Here is a 22592-nt window from a genome sequence, read left to right on the forward strand (position 1 = left end):
GTTATCAGCTGTAATCTTTATGGAACATAGCAGCTAGTCCTCCTTTTACCTGCAGCGCCACCAGTGGAGAAAAGAAGAATGACATGTGTTTTCCAGCATGCTGTGTGGGTAATGCATGGATGTGATGGATCCTCCAGAGCCAGCGACTCTCTGTATATCTAGTTTCTGCTCAAGTTGGCGGACGAGGATACAGAACAGAGGACACTCCTGCTACCTTAAGTGTTTTATAAGATTTTTTATTTTTTTCTGTATCAAACAACCCCTTTAAGAACAGGCTGATAGTTTATATCTAGCAAAGTCTGATCAGAGTCATTTCGAGACCTCATCAGTAGTTTTAACCCTTTGGATGTAAAGGAGAATGTTGCCATTCACTAACAACAAACAGTGATTATGAAAAAAAGTGAAACATTGATTCATCAACTAGGAAGATAACTGAGAAATAGTGTTGAGCATTCCGATACTGCAAGTATCGGGTATCGGCCGATACTTGCTGTATCGGAATTCCGATACCGAGATCCGATATTTTTGTGGTATCGGGTATCGGTATCGAAACAACATTAATGTAAAAATGTGTAAAAGAGAGAATTAAAATAAAAAATATTGCTATACTCACCTCTCCGACGCAGCCTGCACCTTACCGAGGGAAGCGGCAGCGTTCTTTGTTTAAAATTTGCGCTTTTCTTTCCTTTACGTGAGTCCCGGCTTGTGATTGGTTGCGTGCCGCCCATGTGACCGGGACGCAACCAATCACAGCAAGCCGTGACGTAATTTCAGGTCCTTCAGGATTTTAAAATTACGTTCCGGCGTTGTGATTGGTTGCGTCGCAGTCACATGGGAGACGCAACCAATCACAGCAAGCCGTGACGTAATTTCAGGTCCTTAAGGATTTTAAAATTACGTCCCGGCTTTGTGATTGGTCCGCGTCCCGGCAACATGGCCGCCATTAACCAATCACAAGCCGTGACGTCACGGGAGGCTGGACACGCGCCCATTTTAAAATTTTAAAATGCGCGCGTGTCCAGCCTCCCGGCTTGTGATTGGTTGACCGCGGCGCAACCAATCACAAGCCGGGACGTCACGGGAGGCTGGACACGCGCCCATTTTAAAAAGCGCGCGTGTCCAGCCTCCCGTGACGTCACGGCTTGTGATTGGTTAATGGCGGCCATGTTGCCGGGACGCGGACCAATCACAGCAAGCCGTGACGTAATTTCGTCACGGCTTGCTGTGATTGGTCCGCGTCCCGGCAACATGGCCGCCCTGACCAATCACAAGCCGGGACTTCACGTAACCAAGTAAAAGCGCAAATTTTAAACAAACAACGCTGCCGGTTCCCTCGCTGAGGTCCAGGCTGCGTCGGACAGGTGAGTATAGCGATATTTTTTATTTTAATTCTTTCTTTTACACATTTATATGGATCCCAGGGCCTGAAGGAGAGTTTCCTCTCCTTCAGACCCTGGGAACCATCAGGGATACCGTCCGATACTTGAGTCCCATTGACTTGTATTGGTATCGGGTATCGGTATCGGATTGGATCCGATACTTTGCCGGTATCGGCCGATACTTTCCGATACCGATACTTTCAAGTATCGGACGGTATCGTTCAACACTACTGAGAAACCTTTCCTTTTTTAATAATTAAAACCCCTTTAGATATTAATCCCCCCTCAACCCCTGCAGAGTGGTCTGTGCCATTTGGATGCTACAATGTATCACTGTGGATGATATTATTTATTAGTAACTCCATCTATTAATAGGAAGCTCATAGGTCACAGTGGAATAGCAGAGCCGGCGATGCGGGCGGCCCGGTGTCCACACCTGCCCTCATGGTCGTACTACTCCTAGTGTTTCCACGATGGTCGTCTTCATAGAAGGTTCGTTGCTCAGAATCCAAACCCCCATCGAGGCTTGGCGTAGCCCAACTGGACCTTTTTGTTAAACAACGAGACAAGTCCGAGGGACGTATCTATGGTCACAGGCCTCTGGAGGACCATCAGACCGTTGGCATGACCGGGGAGGGGGCTGCGTTCATGCGCCAGCTTCACCATCTCCACTAGCTGCTCCATGAATGTCTCCGGCTGAAAGAAGAGAAGAAGAAACGGATAATGTGGATCCTCTGCGCCACCTCTTTCTCCGCTCACATTCCTGTCTAACCTCTTTGGTCACACCGGATCAGCTCCTGAAATACTCTGTGCTGCTAAGGAACTCCGCTCCCTCTACATTTCTATAGGATCCTACAAAAATTCCATTTTTTTTTTGTATATCAACACTATTTAGTCTTAAAATAATCTACTGTGGGGGAGACATGGATTACAAATGGGGACCCCCTGTTATCTCCCTTCACCAATGTAATCACAGGTCATAACTTTTGAGAATATCTCTTTAAACACTCTGTGCTGCTGTTGGGGCCGCGCTCCTTCCATTATGTAGATCGTGAGCTCCCGTTTGTTTCCATTCTCACCTTCAGATCTCACAGCCACATCTTTAATTACAAAATTACACATGGAGAAAGATCACTGCACCATTGTTACTCTCTCCTGAAATACTCTGTGCTGCGGTACGACCCTGCCCCCTTCTATTATCTAACTCTTTACATCCCATTTGTTTCTATCCTCGTCTTCACATCTTCCATTTTCCCCAGGCAGCCCTCACTCACCTAACCACACAAGAGTACAGGTCACTGACCCAATTCTCTCCTGAAATACTCTGTGCTTCTGTGAATCATCGTTCTTTGTTCTGCTTCCTCATATGATCCAACTGAGAGTATATGAAGGATGGAAGGAGGGATAATGTCTTACCTGGCACATATCTCTCAAGTCTTTGTCTTCTGGGTTTCCTGGGTGTTGGATCAGGTTGATGTACGATAGATCTTCTGTCCATGGATTCCACCACGATAGGAGTGACGGAGGTTCCCTGAACTTGTCCCATTTTATCTGGATCGCATTTCCCTTTCGTCTGGAAAAGGCAAATATTAATATAAAAAGGTCGCCATATCCGAAAAATATAACAATGTATAATTTAATTACACTTATTCTTCGTAGCAGTCAGAGGACGGCATGATACACAAAGTAATTTACTGTAGTGGCATGATAACATGTTTACCTACAGCCACCACTAGGGGGAGCTCCCTGTATACAGAGATACATGATAAGATCCTGTCTGCAGCCACCACTAGGGGGAGCTCCCTGTATACAGAGATACATGATAAGATTCTGTCTGCAGTCACCAGTAGGGGGAGCTCCCTGTATACAGAGATACATGATAAGATCCTGTCTGCAGCCACCACTAGGGGGAGCTCCCTGTATACAGAGATACATGATAAGATCCTGTCTGCAGCCACCACTAGGGGGAGTTCCCTGTATACAGAGATACATAAGATCCTGTCTGCAGACACCACTAGGGGAAGCTCCCTGTATACAGATATACATGATAAGATCCTGCCTGCAGTCACCACTAGGGGGAGCTTCCTGTATACAGAGATACATGATAAGATTCTGTTTGCAACCACCACTAGGGGGAGCTCCCTGTATACAGAGATACATGATAAGATTCTGTTTGCAACCACCACTAGGGGGAGCTCCCTGTATACAGAGATACATGATAAGATTCTGTCTGCAGCCACCACTAGGGGGAGCTCCCTGTATACAGAGATACGTGATAAGATCCTGTCTGCAGCCACCACCAGGGGGAGCTCCCTGTATACAGAGATACATGATAAGATCCTGTCTGCAGCCACCACCAGGGGGAGCTCCCTGTATACAGAGATACATGATAAGATTCTGTCTGCAGCCACCACTAGGGGGAGCTCCCTGTATACAGAGATACATGATAAGATCCTGTCTGCAGTCACCACTAGGGGGAGCTCCCTGTATACAGAGATACATGATAAGATCCTGTCTGCAGTCACCACTAGGGGGAGCTCCCTGTATACAGAGATACATGATAAGATTCTGTCTGCAGCCACCACTAGAAGGAGCTCCCTGTATACAGGGATACATGATAAGATCCTGTCTGCAGCCACCACTAGGGGGAGCTCCCTGTATACAGAGATACATGATAAGATCCTGTCTGCAGCCACCACTAGGGGGAGCTCCCTGTATACAGAGATACATGATAAGATTCTGTCTGCAGCCACCACTAGAAGGAGCTCCCTGTATACAGAGATACATGATGAGATCCTGCCTGCAGCCACCACTAGGGGGAGCTCCCTGTATACAGAGATACATGATAAGATCCTGCCTGCAGCCTCCACTAGGGGGAGCTCCCTGTATACAGAGATACATGATAAGATACTGTCTGCAGTCACCACTAGGGGAAGCTCCCTGTATACAGAGATACAGGATAAGATCCTGTCTGCAGCCACCACTAGGGGGAGCTCCCTGTATACAGAGATACAGGATAAGATCCTGTCTGCAGCCACCACTAGGGGGAGCTCCCTGTATACAGAGATACATGATAAGATTCTGTCTGCAGCCACCACTAGGGGGAGCTCCCTGTATACAGAGATACATGATAAGATCCTGTCTGCAGCCACCACTAGGGGGAGCTCCCTGTATACAGAGATACATGATAAGATTCTGTCTGCAGTCACCACTAGGGGGAGCTCCCTGTATACAGAGATACAGGATAAGATCCTGTCTGCAGCCACCACTAGGGGGAGCTCCCTGTATACAGAGATACAGGATAAGATCCTGTCTGCAGCCACCACTAGGGGGAGCTCCCTGTATACAGAGATACATGATAAGATTCTGTCTGCAGCCACCACTAGGGGGAGCTCCATGTATACAGAGATACATGATAAGATCCTGTCTGCAGCCACCACTAGGGGGAGCTCCCTGTATACAGAGATACAGGATTATATCCTGTCTGCAGCCACCACTAGGGGGAGCTCCCTGTATACAGAGATACATGATAAGATTCTGTCTGCAGCCACCACTAGGGGGAGCTCCCTGTATACAGAGATACATGATAAGATCCTGTCTGCAGCCACCACTAGGGGGAGCTCCCTGTATACAGAGATACATGATAATATCCTGTCTGCAGCCACCACTAGGGGGAGCTCCCTGTATACAGAGATACATGATAAGATCCTGTCTGCAGCCACCACTAGGGGGAGCTCCCTGTATACAGAGATACATGATAATATCCTGTCTGCAGTCACCACTAGGGGGAGCTCCCTGTATACAGAGATACATGATAAGATTCTGTCTGCAGCCACCACTAGGGGGAGCTCCCTGTATACAGAGATACAGGATTATATCCTGTCTGCAGCCACCACTAGGGGGAGCTCCCTGTATACAGAGATACATGATAAGATTCTGTCTGCAGCCACCACTAGGGGGAGCTCCCTGTATACAGAGATACATGATAAGATCCTGTCTGCAGTCACCACTAGGGGGAGCTCCCTGTATACAGAGATACATGATAAGATCCTGTCTGCAGCCACCACTAGAAGGAGCTCCCTGTATACAGAGATACATGATAAGATCCTGTCTGCCGTCACCACTAGGGGGAGCTCCCTGTATACAGAGATACATGATAAGATCCTGTCTGCAGCCACCACTAGGGGGAGCTCCCTGTATACAGAGATACATGATAAGATCCTGCCTGCAGCCTCCACTAGGGGGAGCTCCCTGTATACAGAGATACATGATAAGATCCTGTCTGCAGTCACCACTAGGGGGAGCTCCCTGTATACAGAGATACATGATAAGATTCTGTCTGCAGCCACCACTAGAAGGAGCTCCCTGTATACAGAGATACATGATAAGATACTGTCAGCAGCCACCACTAGGGGGAGCTCCCTGTATACAGAGATACATGATAAGATCCTGTCTGCAGTCACCACTAGGGGGAGCTCCCTGTATACAGAGATACATGATAAGATCCTGTCTGCAGTCACCACTAGGGGGAGCTCCCTGTATACAGAGATACATGATAAGATCCTGTCTGCAGCCACCACTAGGGGGAGCTCCCTGTATACAGAGATACATGATAAGATCCTGCCTGCAGCCACCACTAGGGGGAGCTCCTATTGAACTCTAATATAAATCTATATGCAGTGAGCTCCCCCTAGTTGTGGCACAATAATTTTATAAGTGAAGCACTCGATAACGTTGCATCTTTTTTCCATTGCATGTATTAAAACCCTGGACTCAATTTCTTATTAATCACATTTAACCATTTGCCTTTGCAGGATACATTGATCATTGCAAGCTGCTCGATTTTCAGAGACAAAGCACCCATCCCCCACCTCGCCCCTCGTGCGCCCCTGCAGCAGCTGCATAACTTCTTTGCTTTGTCGGCTTACTTACTTGTTCAGAGCCATCTTGGGATATGACAGAGGTCCCCATATCACTGTGTCGATGTAATTCAGGGGGATACGAAACACGTGAGATCTACCAAGCTCCACAAAGTCGTAGTAACAGATCAGTAGTGATCGGTCGCAGAGAAAAGCGATCACTTCTCGCTCCGTTCCCCAGTGACTCATCCTGCAAGACAAGAAGACAGTGAGAGAAGCCACAGCAAATGCCGGTGAGCGCTCCTCCAGGAGGACCACAGCCGCGCTCCCCCAGGAGGACCACAGCCGGCTCACTATGTCCCTAATTCCTCCAGTAGGTGGCACTAGAGAGGCAGCCCTCATCCTCCTGGAAAAGAGCTAATTTGCATAACTATTTCCCAGGAAGCACTGCCTGACCATAAGTCTCCATAATGAGACACAATACCAGTGATAGGAGGGAAGAACACGAGGAAGAGATGAGAATGATTAATCTTATATCCCCCATGGGGCGATGGTGGCAATCGTGGGACATTATTCCGGAGTTTCCCATTGTTCTTGCTTCATCGTGGATCTAATGTAACGCAGATACTCGGAGAAGCCTTACTGCGCCAGGATCCAGGTGCTCCTCATGTTCCCGTCTTCTCCTGGAGATAAGTGGCTCTGAATTTCGTGGACGGCTTGCTGGACCACTGTGGGCTATGGGGTAACAAAAAAAGGGTCACGTGGATTCCCTGCCATTGCCAGCACATGACGATGGGTCATTACAGAGGAGCATTAGGTGATGGATGTAGCAGAGCTGAGTGACTAAACCACGTTATAGGCAGGATCCCATAGGTGACATAGGCCCTACAGCGGGTACGGTCAATGACGGGGCCTTTCCCGCTAATCTCCCACCAAACACTAGGATGCCACTAATTGCTGTCCGGGGTCACACTGGAATAGAGGGTGAAGGGGAACAGAGAGACCCCGGACATGATGTACAATAATGAGGGTCCTGACCTATTTATATATAGGGGGCGCCCCCACATGCAGTGCCGACATTACCCTGAATATGAAGTAGTCCTCATTGGGGGGTTTCTCCTTTACTTCCGGAGCAATGTTCTGGGGGGTGAAGGATTGTCGCGGCTCCAGCGTGTACATGGGGTGACTGGGCATTTTGGGGTCCGTGTTGTCAGCGGGTGACGAGGGCTCACTGGTTTTCCCCTCTTCGCTCATCCTTATAATGTCCAGTGATGTAATGTCGATTCTGGGGGCTTCTTTCTTCGGTTTCTTGCTCTCGCTGTCTCGTTTTATCAGTATCTCATCCTACTGTCCCTTTACCTGTTTATAAGTCTCTTGCTGTCTCTTTTTTATTTATTTGATCCTATTTTACTTTTTGCCGTCTGATGTTTGGTCCTCTCTCTCTCGTTAGACGGTGCCTTGCGCTGTTTTACAGTCTTTCTTTTGTTGCCAGTTCTTCACTTTCTCTGTCTGTGTTCTCCACTTACGTGACGGTCTCTTCACCTGTTATTAATCTCTCGAAGTCACTTTTTGTGTCTTCTGCTGTACATTTGGCTTCTCCTTGGTTCTTTTGTTGGACAGTCTCCTGCTGTCTCTTCGCCTGTTGTTACTCTCTTGCAGTCACTTTTTGTGGCTTCTTCTGCTGTATATTTGGCTTTTCCTTGGTCCTCTCTTTAGTTGGAGTCTCCTGCTCTCTTCGCCTGTTATTACTCTCTTGCAGTCACTTACTCTGTCTTCTGCTGTCTATTTGGCTTTTCCTTGGTCCTCTCTTTTATTGGACTGTCTCCTGCTGTCTCTTCGCTTGTTATTAGTCTCTTGCAGTCACTTTTTGTGGCTTCTTCTGCTGTATATTTGACTTCTTTGTCCTCTCTTTAGTTGGACAGTCTCCTGCTCTCTCTTCGCCTGTTATTACTCTCTTGCAGTCACTTTTTCTGTCTTCTGCTGTATATTTGGCTTTTCCTTGGTCCTCTCTTTTAAAGAACTGTCTCCTGCTGTCTCTTCGCTTGTTATTAGTCTCTTGCAGTCACTTTTTGTGGCTTCTTCTGCTGTATATTTGACTTCTTTGTCCTCTCTTTAGTTGGACAGTCTCCTGCTCTCTCTTCGCCTGTTATTACTCTCTTGCAGTCACTTTTTCTGTCTTCTGCTGTATATTTGGCTTTTCCTTGGTCCTCTCTTTTAAAGAACTGTCTCCTGCTGTCTCTTCGCTTGTTATTAGTCTCTTGCAGTCACTTTTTGTGGCTTCTTCTGCTGTATATTTGGCTTTTCCTTGGTCCTCTCTTTAGTTGGACAGTCTCCTGCTCTCTCTTCGCCTGTTATTACTCTCTTGCAGTCACTTTTTCTGTCTTCTGCTGTATATTTGGCTTTTCCTTGGTCCTCTCTTTAGTTGGACTGTCTCCTGCTGTCTCTTCGCTTGTTATTAATCTCTTGCAGTCACTTTTTCTGTCTTCTGCTGTCTATTTGGCTTTTCCTTGATCCTCTCTTTAGTTGGACAGTCTCCTGCTCTCTCTTCGCTTGTTATTAGTCTCTTGCAGTCACTTTTTGTGTCTTCTTCTGCTGTATATTTGACTTCTCGGTCCTCTCATTTGTTGGACTGTCTCCTGCTGTCTCTTGATCAGGCTGCTGACTGCTCCTCACCTGGGTTCTGCTGTCCTGAGCTCTGTCTCCAGCTGTCTCGGTAGCTGCCTGTCTCTTTGTGTTGCTTGCTGTCTCTAACTGTACGCAGGAAGCAGGAAATATCTCTAGGAAACGAAACCAGTTTGCCCAGTACTGGTGAGCGCTCACTGGGCTGTACACAGCGGGTAGAATGCTGTATACCAGCTAGAACAGAAGAACCTCGGCTTTATGAGACAATGTGCAATCCTGGCAAACAAAATACCATCTGGCGGCAGTGTAGATGACTTTTTGTGGCAGAGGAGATACATTTTCTGTTCCCTCGTCCATTTCTCCTGAATGTCCTCCATTGTTTCCATAAGAGTCTGGAACATACGATGTTATACACAACTGATCATCAGAGGAAGCCGCTGTCCAGAGGTGGCCGAACACGGCAAAATGTGTCATCAGAAAGTGACCTATTGTTTCATTCACATTTCTATATTATCTTTTTGGAGGTTTTGGGGATTTTTTTTAATTTTCTTTATCAATATCTACATCCAGAAATGTTGCATTTTTTACACTGAGCCTCATATATATTTAGGCTGAATTTTCCAGGTCTATAGAGATCAGTTCTCCGCAATCACATTAAAATGACTGATAACACCTCTATATACTGAAGATCCAGCAGTCACAATAGGTGATGTCACAGCTCACCTCCTCCTCCTGTACAATGACTGATAACACCTCTATATACAGTAGATAACACAGGATCCACCATTCACAATAGGTGATGTCACAGCTCACCTCCTCCTCCTGTACAATGACTGATAGCACCTCTATATACAGTAGGTAACACAGGATCCACCATTCACAATAGATGATGTCACAGCTCACCTCATCCTCCTGTACAATGACTGATAACATCTCTATATACAGTAGATAACACAGGATCCACCATTCACAATAGGTGATGTCACAGCTCACCTCCTCCTCCTGTACAATGACTGATAGCACCTCTATATACAGTAGGTAACACAGGATCCACCATTCACAATAGATGATGTCACAGCTCACCTCATCCTCCTGTACAATGACTGATAACATCTCTATATACAGTAGATAACACAGGATCCACCATTCACAATAGGTGATGTCACAGCTCACCTCCTCCTGTACAATGACTGATAGCACCTCTATATACAGTAGGTAACACAGGATCCACCATTCACAATAGGTAATATCACAGCTCACCTCCTCCTCCTGTACAATGACTGATAACACCTCTATATACAGTAGATAACACAGGATCCACCATTCACAATAGATGATGTCACAGCTCGCCTCCTCCTCCTGTACAATGACTGATAACACCTCTATATACAGTAGATAACACAGGATCCACCATTCACAATAGGTGATGTCACAGCTCACCTCCTCCTCCTGTACAATGACTGATAACACCTCTATATACAGTAGATAACACAGGATCCACCATTCACAATAGGTGATATCACAGCTCACCTCCTCCTCCTGTACAATGACTGATAACACCTCTATATACAGTAGATAACACAGGATCCACCATTCACAATAGGTGATATCACAGCTCACCTCCTCCTCCTGTACAATGACTGATAACACCTCTATATACAGTAGATGACACAGGATCCACCATTCACAATAGGTGATGTCACAGCTCACCTCCTCCTCCTGTACAATGACTGATAACACCTCTATATGCTGAAGATAACTTAGGATCCACCAGTCACAATAGGTGATTTCACAGCTCACCTCCTCCTCCTGTACAATGACTGATAACACCTCTATATACAGTAGATAACACAGGATCCACCATTCACAATAGGTGATGTCACAGCTCACCTCCTCCTCCTGTACAATTACTGGTAACACCTCTATATACAGCAGATAACACAGGATCCACCATTCACAATAGGTGATGTCACAGCTCACCTCCTCCTCCTGTACAATGACTGATAACACCTCTATATACAGTAGATAACACAGGATCCACCATTCACAATAGGTGATGTCACAGCTCACCTCCTCCTCCTGTACAATGACTGATAACACCTCTATATACAGTAGATAACACAGGATCCACTAATCACAATAGATGATGTCACAGCTCACCATCTCCTCCTCCTCCTGTACAATGACTGATAACACCTCTATATACAGTAGATAACACAGGATCCACTAATCACAATAGGTGATGTCACAGCTCACCTCCTCCTCCTCCTCCTGTACAATGACTGATAATACCTCTATATACAGTAGATAACACAGGATCCACCATTCACAATAGGTGATGTCACAGCTCACCTCCTCCTCCTGTACAATGACTGATAACACCTCTATATAGTAGATAACAGAGGATCCACCATTCACAATAGGTGATGTCACAGCTCACCTCCTCCTCCTCCTGTACAATGACTGATAACACCTCTATATACAGTACATAACACAGGATCCACCATTCATAATAGGTGATGTCACAGCTCACCTCCTCCTCCTGTACAATGACTGATAACACCTCTATATACAGTAGATAACACAGGATCCACTAATCACAATAGATGATGTCACAGCTCACCATCTCCTCCTCCTCCTGTACAATGACTGATAACACCTCTATATACAGTACATAACACAGGATCCACCATTCACAATAGGTGATGTCACAGCTCACCTCCTCCTCCTGTACAATGACTGATAACACCTCTATATACAGTAGATAACACAGGATCCACTAATCACAATAGATGATGTCACAGCTCACCATCTCCTCCTCCTCCTGTACAATGACTGATAACACCTCTATATACAGTAGATAACACAGGATCCACTAATCACAATAGGTGATGTCACAGCTCACCTCCTCCTCCTCCTCCTGTACAATGACTGATAATACCTCTATATACAGTAGATAACACAGGATCCACCATTCACAATAGGTGATGTCACAGCTCACCTCCTCCTCCTGTACAATGACTGATAACACCTCTATATAGTAGATAACAGAGGATCCACCATTCACAATAGGTGATGTCACAGCTCACCTCCTCCTCCTCCTGTACAATGACTGATAACACCTCTATATACAGTAGATAACACAGGATCCACCATTCATAATAGGTGATGTCACAGCTCACCTCCTCCTCCTGTACAATGACTGATAACACCTCTATATACAGTAGATGACACAGGATCCAGCAGTCACAATAGGAGATGTCACAGGTCACCTCTCAGCATGTATGCCTATCTACATCTGGGACGAATGGGCTGGGCAAGTCACAGTGGCTTCTGCTCCATTCTGGCCCAGCAGAGGATCCCTTTATTATGGTCATATGTGAGGACGCAGACAGGCGATCATTGGACAACCTCTTTTTGAACAGCTCAGAGTATTATCAGCCAATGAACATATCAATGACCTGTTCAATGCAACTTTACGGTAAAAATTTTTGAATAATGATTTTCGTGGAGCACAAGTGAATACCAATCCATTTTCCAATTAGTTAATTGAGCCCCAATTACTGTAGACAGACGTCGTCTGATGTCCGGATACTTCTGCCAGGACGGACCTGCTGATGATGGGCTCATAGCGGAGGATAATTCAGAACATATATGTGCAGCAGATTCAGGTTTTATGGTAACGGAGCCGTCAGCGATGGTGTAAAGACAACTAGAATCCTAAGACTATGTTCACATGTGTTTTTTTTTTTTTCAGATGTTTTTTGAGCAGTTCTGTTCTGAAAAGTTTTTCAAAATGCGCTCAGAAACTGCGTGTAAGACTCTTCTTATTCAGTATTATTAAAATTACTTGCTGTTCATATACTTGCTGTTCATATATTCAGACTTTTGAGCATTTTTTAACTTCCTCAAGTTTCCAAATAATGCTTTAAAACAGTAAGAACAGAGATAGCGAACATACAAATACACTCACATAAACAACAGAGGTAAGAACCGGGGAGTGGAGGATGGGGTAAAACCAAAGTAGGAGAAGGAAGGGACTTATCACACACTGAAAACCCAGCAACAGTCACAGATAAATCCACCAAACGCCTTCTCCAATAACCACCAACAACCTCCAGCCATGCAGCAAAAGCTAGGTCTGCAATAAGGGAAAGCCAGGACCAACATTATATAGGAGATGGTAGTGGCTAACAGTGAACACCTGAGAGCCTTAATGCAGGAAAGCTTTCAAGAGCTCTCAACTGAGCAAATTAACCCCTGCATTGCTAAAATAATTTTACTCCGTTTAAAGGGAACCTGTTACCCCCAAAATCGAAAGTGAGCTAAGCCCACCGGCATCAGGGTATCTACACCATTCTGGAATGCATTCTGTAATGCTGTAGATAAGCCCCCGATGTATCCTGAAAGATGAGAAAAAGAGGTTAGATTATAGTCACCCAGGGGCGGCCCACTGCGGTCCGGGTCCGTTCGGCGTCGTGGTCTGGTCCGGGGCCTCCCATCTTCATAAGATGGCATCCTCTTCTTGTCTTCACGCTGCGGCTTTGGCGCAGGCGTACTTTGTCTGCACCTGTTGAGGGCAGAGCAAAGTATTGCAGTGTGCAGGCGCCAGGCCTCTCTGACCTCTCCCGGCGCACTGCAGTACTTATCTCTGCCCGCAACAGGGCAGACAAAGTACGCCTGCGCCAGAGCCACAGCGTGAAGACAAGAAGAGGACGTCATCGTAAGAAGATGGGAGGCCCCGGACCGGACCGCAGTGGGACCACCCCTGGGTGAGTATAATCTAACCTCTATTTCTTATCTTTCAGGTAACATCGGGAGTTTACCTACAGCATTACAAAATGCATTACAGAATGCTGTAGATAAGCCCCTGATGCCGGTGGGCTTAGCTCACCTTCGATTTTGGGGGTGACAGGTTCCCTTTAATATGAAGGTGAAGTGCTTCTAATCAGTGCAGGAGTAGGAGAAATCAGATGCTGCGGTCTTCTGGCTCCTCTCTGTTGCAGTAAATATGACATGAATATAACTACTATAATGCTGCCCCCTATCTACAAGAATATAACTACTACTGTATAATACTGCCCCTATGTGCAAGAATATAACTACTATAATATACTCTCTTATGTACAAGAATATAACTACTATAATACTGCTCCTATGTACAAGAATATAACTACTATAATACTGCTCCTATGTACAAGAATATAACTACTATAATACTGCTCCTATGTACAAGAATATAACTATTATAATACTGCCCCTATGTATAAGAATATAACTACTATAATACTGTCCCCTATGTGCAAGAATATAACTACTATAATACTGCTCCCTATGTACAAGAATATAACTACTGTAATACTGCCCCATGTACAAGAATATAACTACTATAATACTGCCCCTATGTACAAGAATATAACTACTATAATACTGCTCCTATGTACAAAAGTATAACTACTATAATACTGCTCCTATGTACAAGAATATAACTACTATAATACTGCTCCTATGTACAAGAATATAACTACTATAATACTGCCCCTATGTACAAGAATAACTCTACTATAATACTGCCTCTATGTACAAGAATATAACTACTATAATACTGCCTCTATGTACAAGAATATAACTACTATAATACTGCTCCTATGTACAAGAATATAACTACTATAATACTGCCCCTATGTACAAGAATATAACTACTATAATACTGCCCTCTATGTACAAGAATATAACTACTATAATACTGCTCCTATGTACAAGAATATAACTACTATAATACTGCTCCTATGTACAAGAATATAACTACTATAATACTGCTCCTATGTACAAGAATATAACTACTATAATACTGCTCCTATGTACAAGAATATAACTACTATAATACTGCCCCTATGTACAAGAATATAACTACTATAATACTGCTCCTGAGTTCAAGAATATAACTACTATAATACTGCCCCTATGTACAAGAATATAACTACTATAATACTGCCCCTATGTACAAGAATATAACTACTATAATACTGTCCCTATGTACAAGAATATAACTACTATAATACTGCTCCTATATACAAGAATATAACTACTATAATACTCCTATGTACAAGAATATAACTACTATAATACTGCCCCCTATGTACAAGAATATAACTACTATAATACTGCTCCCTATGTACAAGAATATAACTACTATAATACTGCCCCTATGTACTGTACAAGAATATAACTACTATAATACTGCTCCTATGTACAAGAATATAACTACTATAATACTGCTCCTATGTACAAGAATATAACTGCTATAATACTGCCCCTATGTACAAGAATATAACTACTATAATACTGCTCCTATATACAAGAATATAACTACTATAATACTCCTATGTACAAGAATATAACTACTATAATACTGCCCCCTATGTACAAGAATATAACTACTATAATACTGCTCCCTATGTACAAGAATATAACTACTATAATACTGCCCCTATGTACTGTACAAGAATATAACTACTATAATACTGTTCCTATGTACAAGAATATAACTACTATAATACTGCTCCTATGTACAAGAATATAACTGCTATAATACTGCTCCTATGTACAAGAATATAACTACTATAATACTGCTCCTATGTACAAGAATATAACTACTATAATACTGCCCCTATGTACAAGAATATAACTACTATAATACTGCCCCTATGTACAAGAATATAACTACTATAATACTGCCCCTATGTACAAGAATATAACTACTATAATACTGCTCCTATGTACAAGAATATAACTACTATAATACTGCCCCTATGTACAAGAATATAACTACTATACTACAGCCCCTATGTACAAGAATATAACTACTATAATACTGCCCCTATGTACAAGAATATAACTACTATAATACTGCTCCTATGTACAAGAATATAACTACTATAATACTGCCCCTATGTACAAGAATATAACTACTATAATACTGCTCCTATGTACAAGAATATAACTACTATAATACTACTCCTATGTACAAGAATATAACTACGATAATACTGCCCCATATATACAAGAATTCTGTATTCATCACTCTTATTTCTTCCGCTGCTGCCATTTTTTTTTGTGGCGGTGTAACTTTATGTATCATTCTTTCTTGCCTTGATTACAACACAAACAATTTATAATCAAATCACAATTTATTTTTTTGTCAGTTTTTGGCTCATATTTCCAGTGTGTTTGTAGTGTGTTTATGGGTGGGCAAAGTGGCGTCATAGGAGGCCTGAGAGATAGAGGCAGTGTTAGCTTTGTGCCCCCATGAAGCCCTTTGCCCTCTCACAAACAGCAGATTTGCCTGAGAACAACAGAATCATAGGGAGGGTCCATGTGCAGCCCCTTCTTCAGTTCAGGGGTGACTGATATAAAGGAGGTAAATGTGAACGACCCTGTACACTCGTCTTCATGAAGTCCCGACTTTGCACCCCCTTTCAGACAAAGACGACCTACGGCTTTCAGTTACAACAAGTGGGGGGCTACAAAGGGATAGACGTCTCTCGCCCAAGCCTGCCAAAGACATTCCTCCCTCCAGTCCTTTCCTTGGGTGTGGAGAGGGTCTTGGGGTAGAGCGGACTCTGTGGGGTGTCCCAAGAGGTGAAGGACAAGGAGTATCATCGATGAAGGCTGTGATTTCGTCTCGAAAGAAGGAGTTGTGGATGCCGCTCCCCATTACTGGATGCCCTCCCATTCCTCCCTGCAGGAACTGGTGCAGGGAGCTGAGACCATCGTCGACTTCTCCTCGAGAAGGAAGCTGGTGGCGACCCCAAGCTTGTATATCATGACTTCTTCGAGGGGTGGAAGGGCTGCCTCCCCGTACAGATCCAGGCCCACCTCGTATATCATCCGAAGAAGACCACCTGAGCAAAAGTGGTGAGGAGCGAGGAGGAAACAGGTCCATTTCATCATGGGACATCCTTCGGGACAGAGGAACCTAAGTGGAGAGCGATAAATCAGTAGTCTTGCCATTATATGGCCAAGTCATAAAGGTGAGAATTCTTCTCTAAGAAGGACAAGTCTGGGGATCTACTTTGCTTTGTCCCCAGGGACTTATTTCTTACAAAGTCCTGTTGTACCTACCACATTCTCCCACAAATCTGGATCTACCTGACTCATCGACATTCTTCCCCATGTCACATCCCATGTTCCTCGTTGGCTCTACCTCTTTTAGAGCTCAGGTATGTGGCAAGGGGTAATCTGGAGGTGTAGGCACTCTGAATGTCGCCACATGGTGCTGCAGAGTTGCACCGCACTCTACCTGTGTAATATGACATGCGATTTTATTCCTACAGATTCCATATGAAGTTAGATGCTTCTGGAGGTGCAGTGTGGGGCCATCGATTGTTATTGGGGTCTCATAAGGAAGGCAATATTCTTATATGGGAGGAGTGAAACTTATGAGGACGCCATGAGATACGTATACGTCACCTGGTGTCGATGCACCTGTAGGTACTGGCTTCGATCTGTGGGCAGAAGAACGTGCCTTACAGGAAGAAATTTTCCATCTCTCAGGTCCCCTCCCAGGTAATGTGGAGGTCTCTTAATGGCGGCCCCATTGGAATCAAAGCGAACTTCACACAGTCGACCATCCGCAAAGTCATCTCGACCGCTGTCTGCAAGGGAAATAAAGAGCAGCAACATAAGTGCTTCAAGGGCTTTATCTGCAGCTTCTTTATACTCCAGAGCTGCATTCATAAGTCTGCTGACGGAAACACTAAGCAAATCTATTGACTGGCTCCTAACAGCTAAGCCGTAAGGTGTCGAGAAGAGAATTGACTTAACAAAGGATACCCCTTCCCATTTCATGCTGTCAGCAATGACACCACATGGAAGAGAAATGTCATAAGACACCAATGGCACCACATGGAAGAGAAATGTCACCAGACCTGAGAAAGAAATTAATTTCTTTACACAAGAAAGGTGAAGGCTGCAAGAAGATCAGCCAGGCTGTACTTATCAGTCAGATACTGGAGCAAAACTGATGCAAAAATGTAATGAAAATATGAACCTGCAACCATCTCACAGAGACGTTGAGGAGACCACTGAAGTTACCACCTAAACAGGAGAGTGTTCTGGTGAGAATGGCTGAAGAAGGTTGACATGGAAGTTCACTAAAGAAATAGAAAGCCAGTGTGTGGTGAGTGTTTCCTGTGGCACAATATAGCACATACTGCAGAGGAATGGCATCCAATGGTGTTGTCCATGAAGGAAACCTTTTCGAAAGCTCATGCACAAAAAACCCACCTACAATGTGACAGCCTATTCAGAAAACTATGAAGACTACTGGGACTTTATACTTTGGAGTGATGAGACCAAGATAATTGCTTTTGTGTTTTGCAGCTGATGGCTTCAAACCTGTATGGTGTAAGGTGAGGAATTCAAAGAAAATTGTGTGGTGCCTACAGTGAGATATGGTGGTGGTGAGGAGTTCAAAGAAAAATGTGTGCTGCCTACAGTGAGACATGGTGGTGGTGAGGAGTTCAAAGAAAAATGTGTGCTGCCTACAGTGAGACATGGGGGTGGTGAGGAGTTCAAAGAAAAATGTGTGCTGCCCACAGTGAGACATGGTGGTGGTGAGGAGTTCAAATAAAAACGTGTGCTGCCTACAGTGAGACATGGTGATGGTGAGGAGTTCAAGTAAAAATGTGTGCTGCCTACAGTGAGACATGGTGGTGGTCAGGAGTTCAAAGGAAAATATGTGGTGCCTACAGTGAGACATGGTGGTGGTGTTGACAGTGTCCTTATGTGGGGCCCTTGGTAGACGTGCACTTCTCCAACATGACAATGATCCAAAACACACATCTAAGGCCACTGCTGCATTTCTGAAGAAGAACAGGGTGAAAGTGATTCAGTGGCCAAATGTCTCCTGATCTGACAACCGAACACCTACAGGGCGTTCTGAAGAGACAGAGACAAGTTGTCATCACTGAGCATCCAGGCTCTAAAAAAGAGCTCATTCTTGAAGAATGGAAAATGACAGATGTTGCAACATGTCGCCAACTTGTTGATTCCAGGCCTACAAGACTTGTTGCTGTCATGTAGTAGCTTTTGATTGTGGGGTGTACTCATTTTTGCATAAACTGATAATTGTAGGTAAAAATATACTTTGAAAGTCAGCCTTGTAAAAAAATTAGAAAATTGCTCGTGTTCAGTGAGATATTAAAATCTTTTTTGGAAAGGGGGTGTACTCATTTATGCTGAGCATTGTATATCTATTTGCATTGGGTTTGTTACTTTAAGCATGCACGTGTGTTGTATATAGCAGGATTATTTATGTATACAGTATAGCGCTGCTATGTATGTGCCAGGTATTGCGGTACTATTTATGCATGGCCTTTATCGTTATTTGACGCGTGTGAATGAGAGGACATGACGGGGTGCCGGCAGTATCGCATCAGTGCTGATAAACCGTCACATCACGCACAACTTGAATTGCTTCCGCACAAAAAAAAAAGTTGACCGTTCTTCTGAAAACTCCTTCCTAATGGCCGTTTGCAGCGATTACCGCAATAGAGTTAATAAAGTGTTAACGCTCACCTTCATCTCCACTGTCAGACAACATGGAGGCACAGTGTTCCCAAACGGTGCGTAAGTCTGCACGGTACCGAGCGCAGGACCAGATAAACGATGGAAGGAGAAGAGTCTGCGCCATCGAACACCATAACACGCAGAGCACCATCCACGGCGGAGCGCTATCATAACGAAGACTTACAAAACTCACCACCTGCAACACAAGAAAACATCGACGAAAGCTATAAAAAAATGTAATTAGGTTCAACGTTTTACTTGGTAATGTGTAATTCCACATTATGGCCTGAAGGTGTCACTGCTGATCACACATTATATCAGTAGCACGCTCTATAAAGGAAGCCATAACTAAGAGGCTGCATGAAATTACACGTTGCTGGAGCTTTCGTTTCCGTGTATGCGGTAATGGAAGAAAATGTTTCATAAATTATGGAGTGAATAAAAAGTAAACAATTAAGCAGCGATATCATCCGCGTACAAAAGCGCATCATAGAAAGGAAATGCTCACACAAACGTGTCACTGCTGAAAGCAAAGTTCTGGAAGGTTTATTTAAGGACAAGTTAACCTTTCCATTTCCCCACCTGATAGAACATTACCAGCCACTATCCGTATTTGTATCATCAGCAATAAGTAGATAGTAAATACCGCCCCCTATGTACAAGAATATAACTACAGTGGCATGTAAAAGTTTGGGCACCCCTGGTCAAAATTACTGCTGTTGGGAACAGTTAAGCAAGTTGAAGATGAAATGATCTCTGAAAGGCCTAAAGTTACAGATGACACGTTTCCTTTGTATTTTAGGCAAAACAAAGCTACTTTTTCATCTTTTACATTTTAAAATATTACAAGAAGGAAAATGAGCTGATGCAAAAGTTTGGGCGCCCTTCTTGAAGATTTGTGCGCTCAGATGACTTTGACCAAGTTTTCGGTCCTTAATTAGCCTGTTAGGGTTAAGGCTTGTTCACTATCATCCTTAGGAAAGGCCAGGTGATGCAAATTTACCAGGTGTATAAAAACCCAGCCTCCTCCAACCTTGTGCCAAATAACAGCAGCACTCTGAAAATGAAAAAGGGTGGAGGCCCACAAAGTATGAGAAGGCTATAAGAAGAGAGCAAAGTGTTTTCAAACTGCCCTTTCCTCTGTTCGAAATGCAATTAAGAAATGGCCGTTAATAGGAACAGTGGAGGTCAAGATAAGGTCTGGAAGACCAAGCAAAATTTCAGTGAAAGCTGCTCGTAGGATTGTTAGAGAGACAAAACAGAACCCCCACTTGAGTGCAAAAGACCTTCAGAAAGATTTAACAGACTGTGGAGTTGTGGTACATTGTTCTACTGTTCAAAGACACCTGCACAAATATGGCCTTCATGGAAGAGTCATCAGAAGAAAACCTCTCCTGCATCCCCACCATAAAATTCAGCGTCAGAATTTCACAAAATAACATCTAAACAATATATTAACACAGTCTTATAGAAAAATTAAGCAAAAAACGTCTATTAACGAAGTCTATATACACAATCTCAATTATATGTATAGAGGTACGATGATAAAATGCACAATATAGAAGATTAAAAACAAATCTTGGTATTTAATGAATAAAAGAATATATTCAATAGAATGCTGATAAATCAAGTTTCTGGAACAAAAGAAGAGTGCGGGAGCATAAGGAAACAAGGTAAGTACATAGGTGCTCATTATATAATCCAAGAATAAAATAAAAAAATAATCAAAAAAGAAGGGGAAGGGGGGACTTTCAGTTGAGAATTATGTGCTATATATCAGCCATTCCTTTTTGCCCTTGCACTTGTCACTTTCTTTTTGAGATTTGGCTTTGTACATCTAACATTTTACTGATTCATATTGAATGTTGATACTATGCACTTTACACGTCATTTATGAACTGGTATTGACTTAGTTTACTTTCTCAACTGAAAGTCCCCCCTTCCCCTACTTTTTTTTATTATTTTTTGATTTTTTTCTTGGATTGTATAATGAGAACCTATGTGCAAAACTACTTACCTTGTGTCCTTATGCTCCCGCACTCTTCTTTTGCTCTAGAAGCTTGATTTATCATCATTCTATTGAATATATTCTCTTATTCATTAAATACCAATAAATATTTATTTTTAACATCTAACAAGCCTGATGCATTTTGGAGAAAAGTCCTGTGGATGAGGTTAAAATTGAACTCTGTGGCCACAATGATCAAAGGTAAGTGTGGGGAAAAAAACATCTCTCCAACCAGTAAGCATGGAGGTGGATGAATTATGCTTTGAGGTTGTGTTGCAGCCAATGGCACGGGGAACATCTTATGGGTAAAGGGAAGAATGGATTCAATTAAATTTCAACAAATTCTTAACACCATCTGTAAAAAAGCTGAAGGTGAGAAGAGACAGAGGAAGAGGATGGCTTCTACAAATGGATAATGATCCTAAACACACGTCACAATCCACAATAGACCTCAAAAGGCGCAAGCTGAAGGTTTTACAATGGCCCTCACAGTCCCCTGATCTGAACATCATTGAAAATCTGTGGCTAAACCTCAAAATAGCAGAGGATGCAAGACGCCCCAGGAATCTCACAGAACTGGAGGAATTCTCCTAGGAGAAATGGATGAAAATCCCTCAAATAAGAACTGAAAGACTGTAGCCTGGCTACAAAAAGCGTTTACAAGCTGTGATACATTCAAAAGAGGGTGTTACTAGATACTATCCATGCGGGGAGCCCAAACTTTTGCATTGGCCTATTTTCATTTTTGTAATTTTTAAAATGTAATAGATGAAAATATTTTTTTTTGCCTAAAATACAAAGTAAATGTGTCATCTTTAACTTTAGGCCCTTTAGAGATCATTCCATCTTCAATTTGCTTAACTGCTCACAATAACAGCAACTTTGACAAGGGGTGTCCAAAATTTTACATGCCGCTGTACTATAATACTGCCCCTATGTACAAGAATATAACTACTATAATACTGCCCGCATTCGACAAGTATATAACTATTATAATACTGTTTCAATGCATAAGAATCTAACTACTATAATACAGCCCACATTTGACAAGTATATAACTATTATAATACTGTTTCAATGTATAAGAATATAACTACTATAATACTGCTCCTATGTACAAGAATATAACTACTATAATACTGCCCCTATGTA

At 43.4% G+C, this 22592-nt stretch overlaps 2 protein-coding genes across 2 annotated transcripts in view; both read right to left on the reverse strand.

Moving 5' to 3' along the window:
- Window positions 1-1607: 1607 nt before the first annotated feature.
- On the reverse strand, window positions 1608-8995 carry LOC143769541 (tumor protein p63-regulated gene 1-like protein). Its single transcript, XM_077258194.1, has 5 exons — window positions 7322-8995; window positions 6882-6973; window positions 6312-6488; window positions 2796-2952; window positions 1608-2075 (listed from the first exon to the last, which is right to left on the reverse strand). Exons 1-5 carry the CDS (start codon window positions 7490-7492, stop codon window positions 1881-1883), a joined length of 792 nt encoding a protein of 263 aa, XP_077114309.1. The 5' UTR covers window positions 7493-8995; the 3' UTR covers window positions 1608-1880.
- A 7039-nt stretch (window positions 8996-16034) lies between these two features.
- The window catches only part of GPR162 (G protein-coupled receptor 162), a 33823-nt gene continuing 27265 nt past the window's right edge, over window positions 16035-22592 (reverse strand). Inside the window, exons 3-5 of the mRNA XM_077258195.1 lie at window positions 19442-19628; window positions 17333-17517; window positions 16035-16838 (exon numbers count right to left, since the gene is read on the reverse strand). Of these exons, the coding sequence (XP_077114310.1) occupies window positions 16311-16838; window positions 17333-17517; window positions 19442-19628 (900 nt within the window). The 3' untranslated portion in view covers window positions 16035-16310. The remainder of the gene's footprint in view (window positions 16839-17332; window positions 17518-19441; window positions 19629-22592) is intronic.

Source organism: Ranitomeya variabilis, chromosome 4, assembly GCF_051348905.1.
Source record: "Ranitomeya variabilis isolate aRanVar5 chromosome 4, aRanVar5.hap1, whole genome shotgun sequence".
Classification (NCBI taxonomy): Eukaryota; Metazoa; Chordata; class Amphibia; order Anura; family Dendrobatidae; genus Ranitomeya; species Ranitomeya variabilis.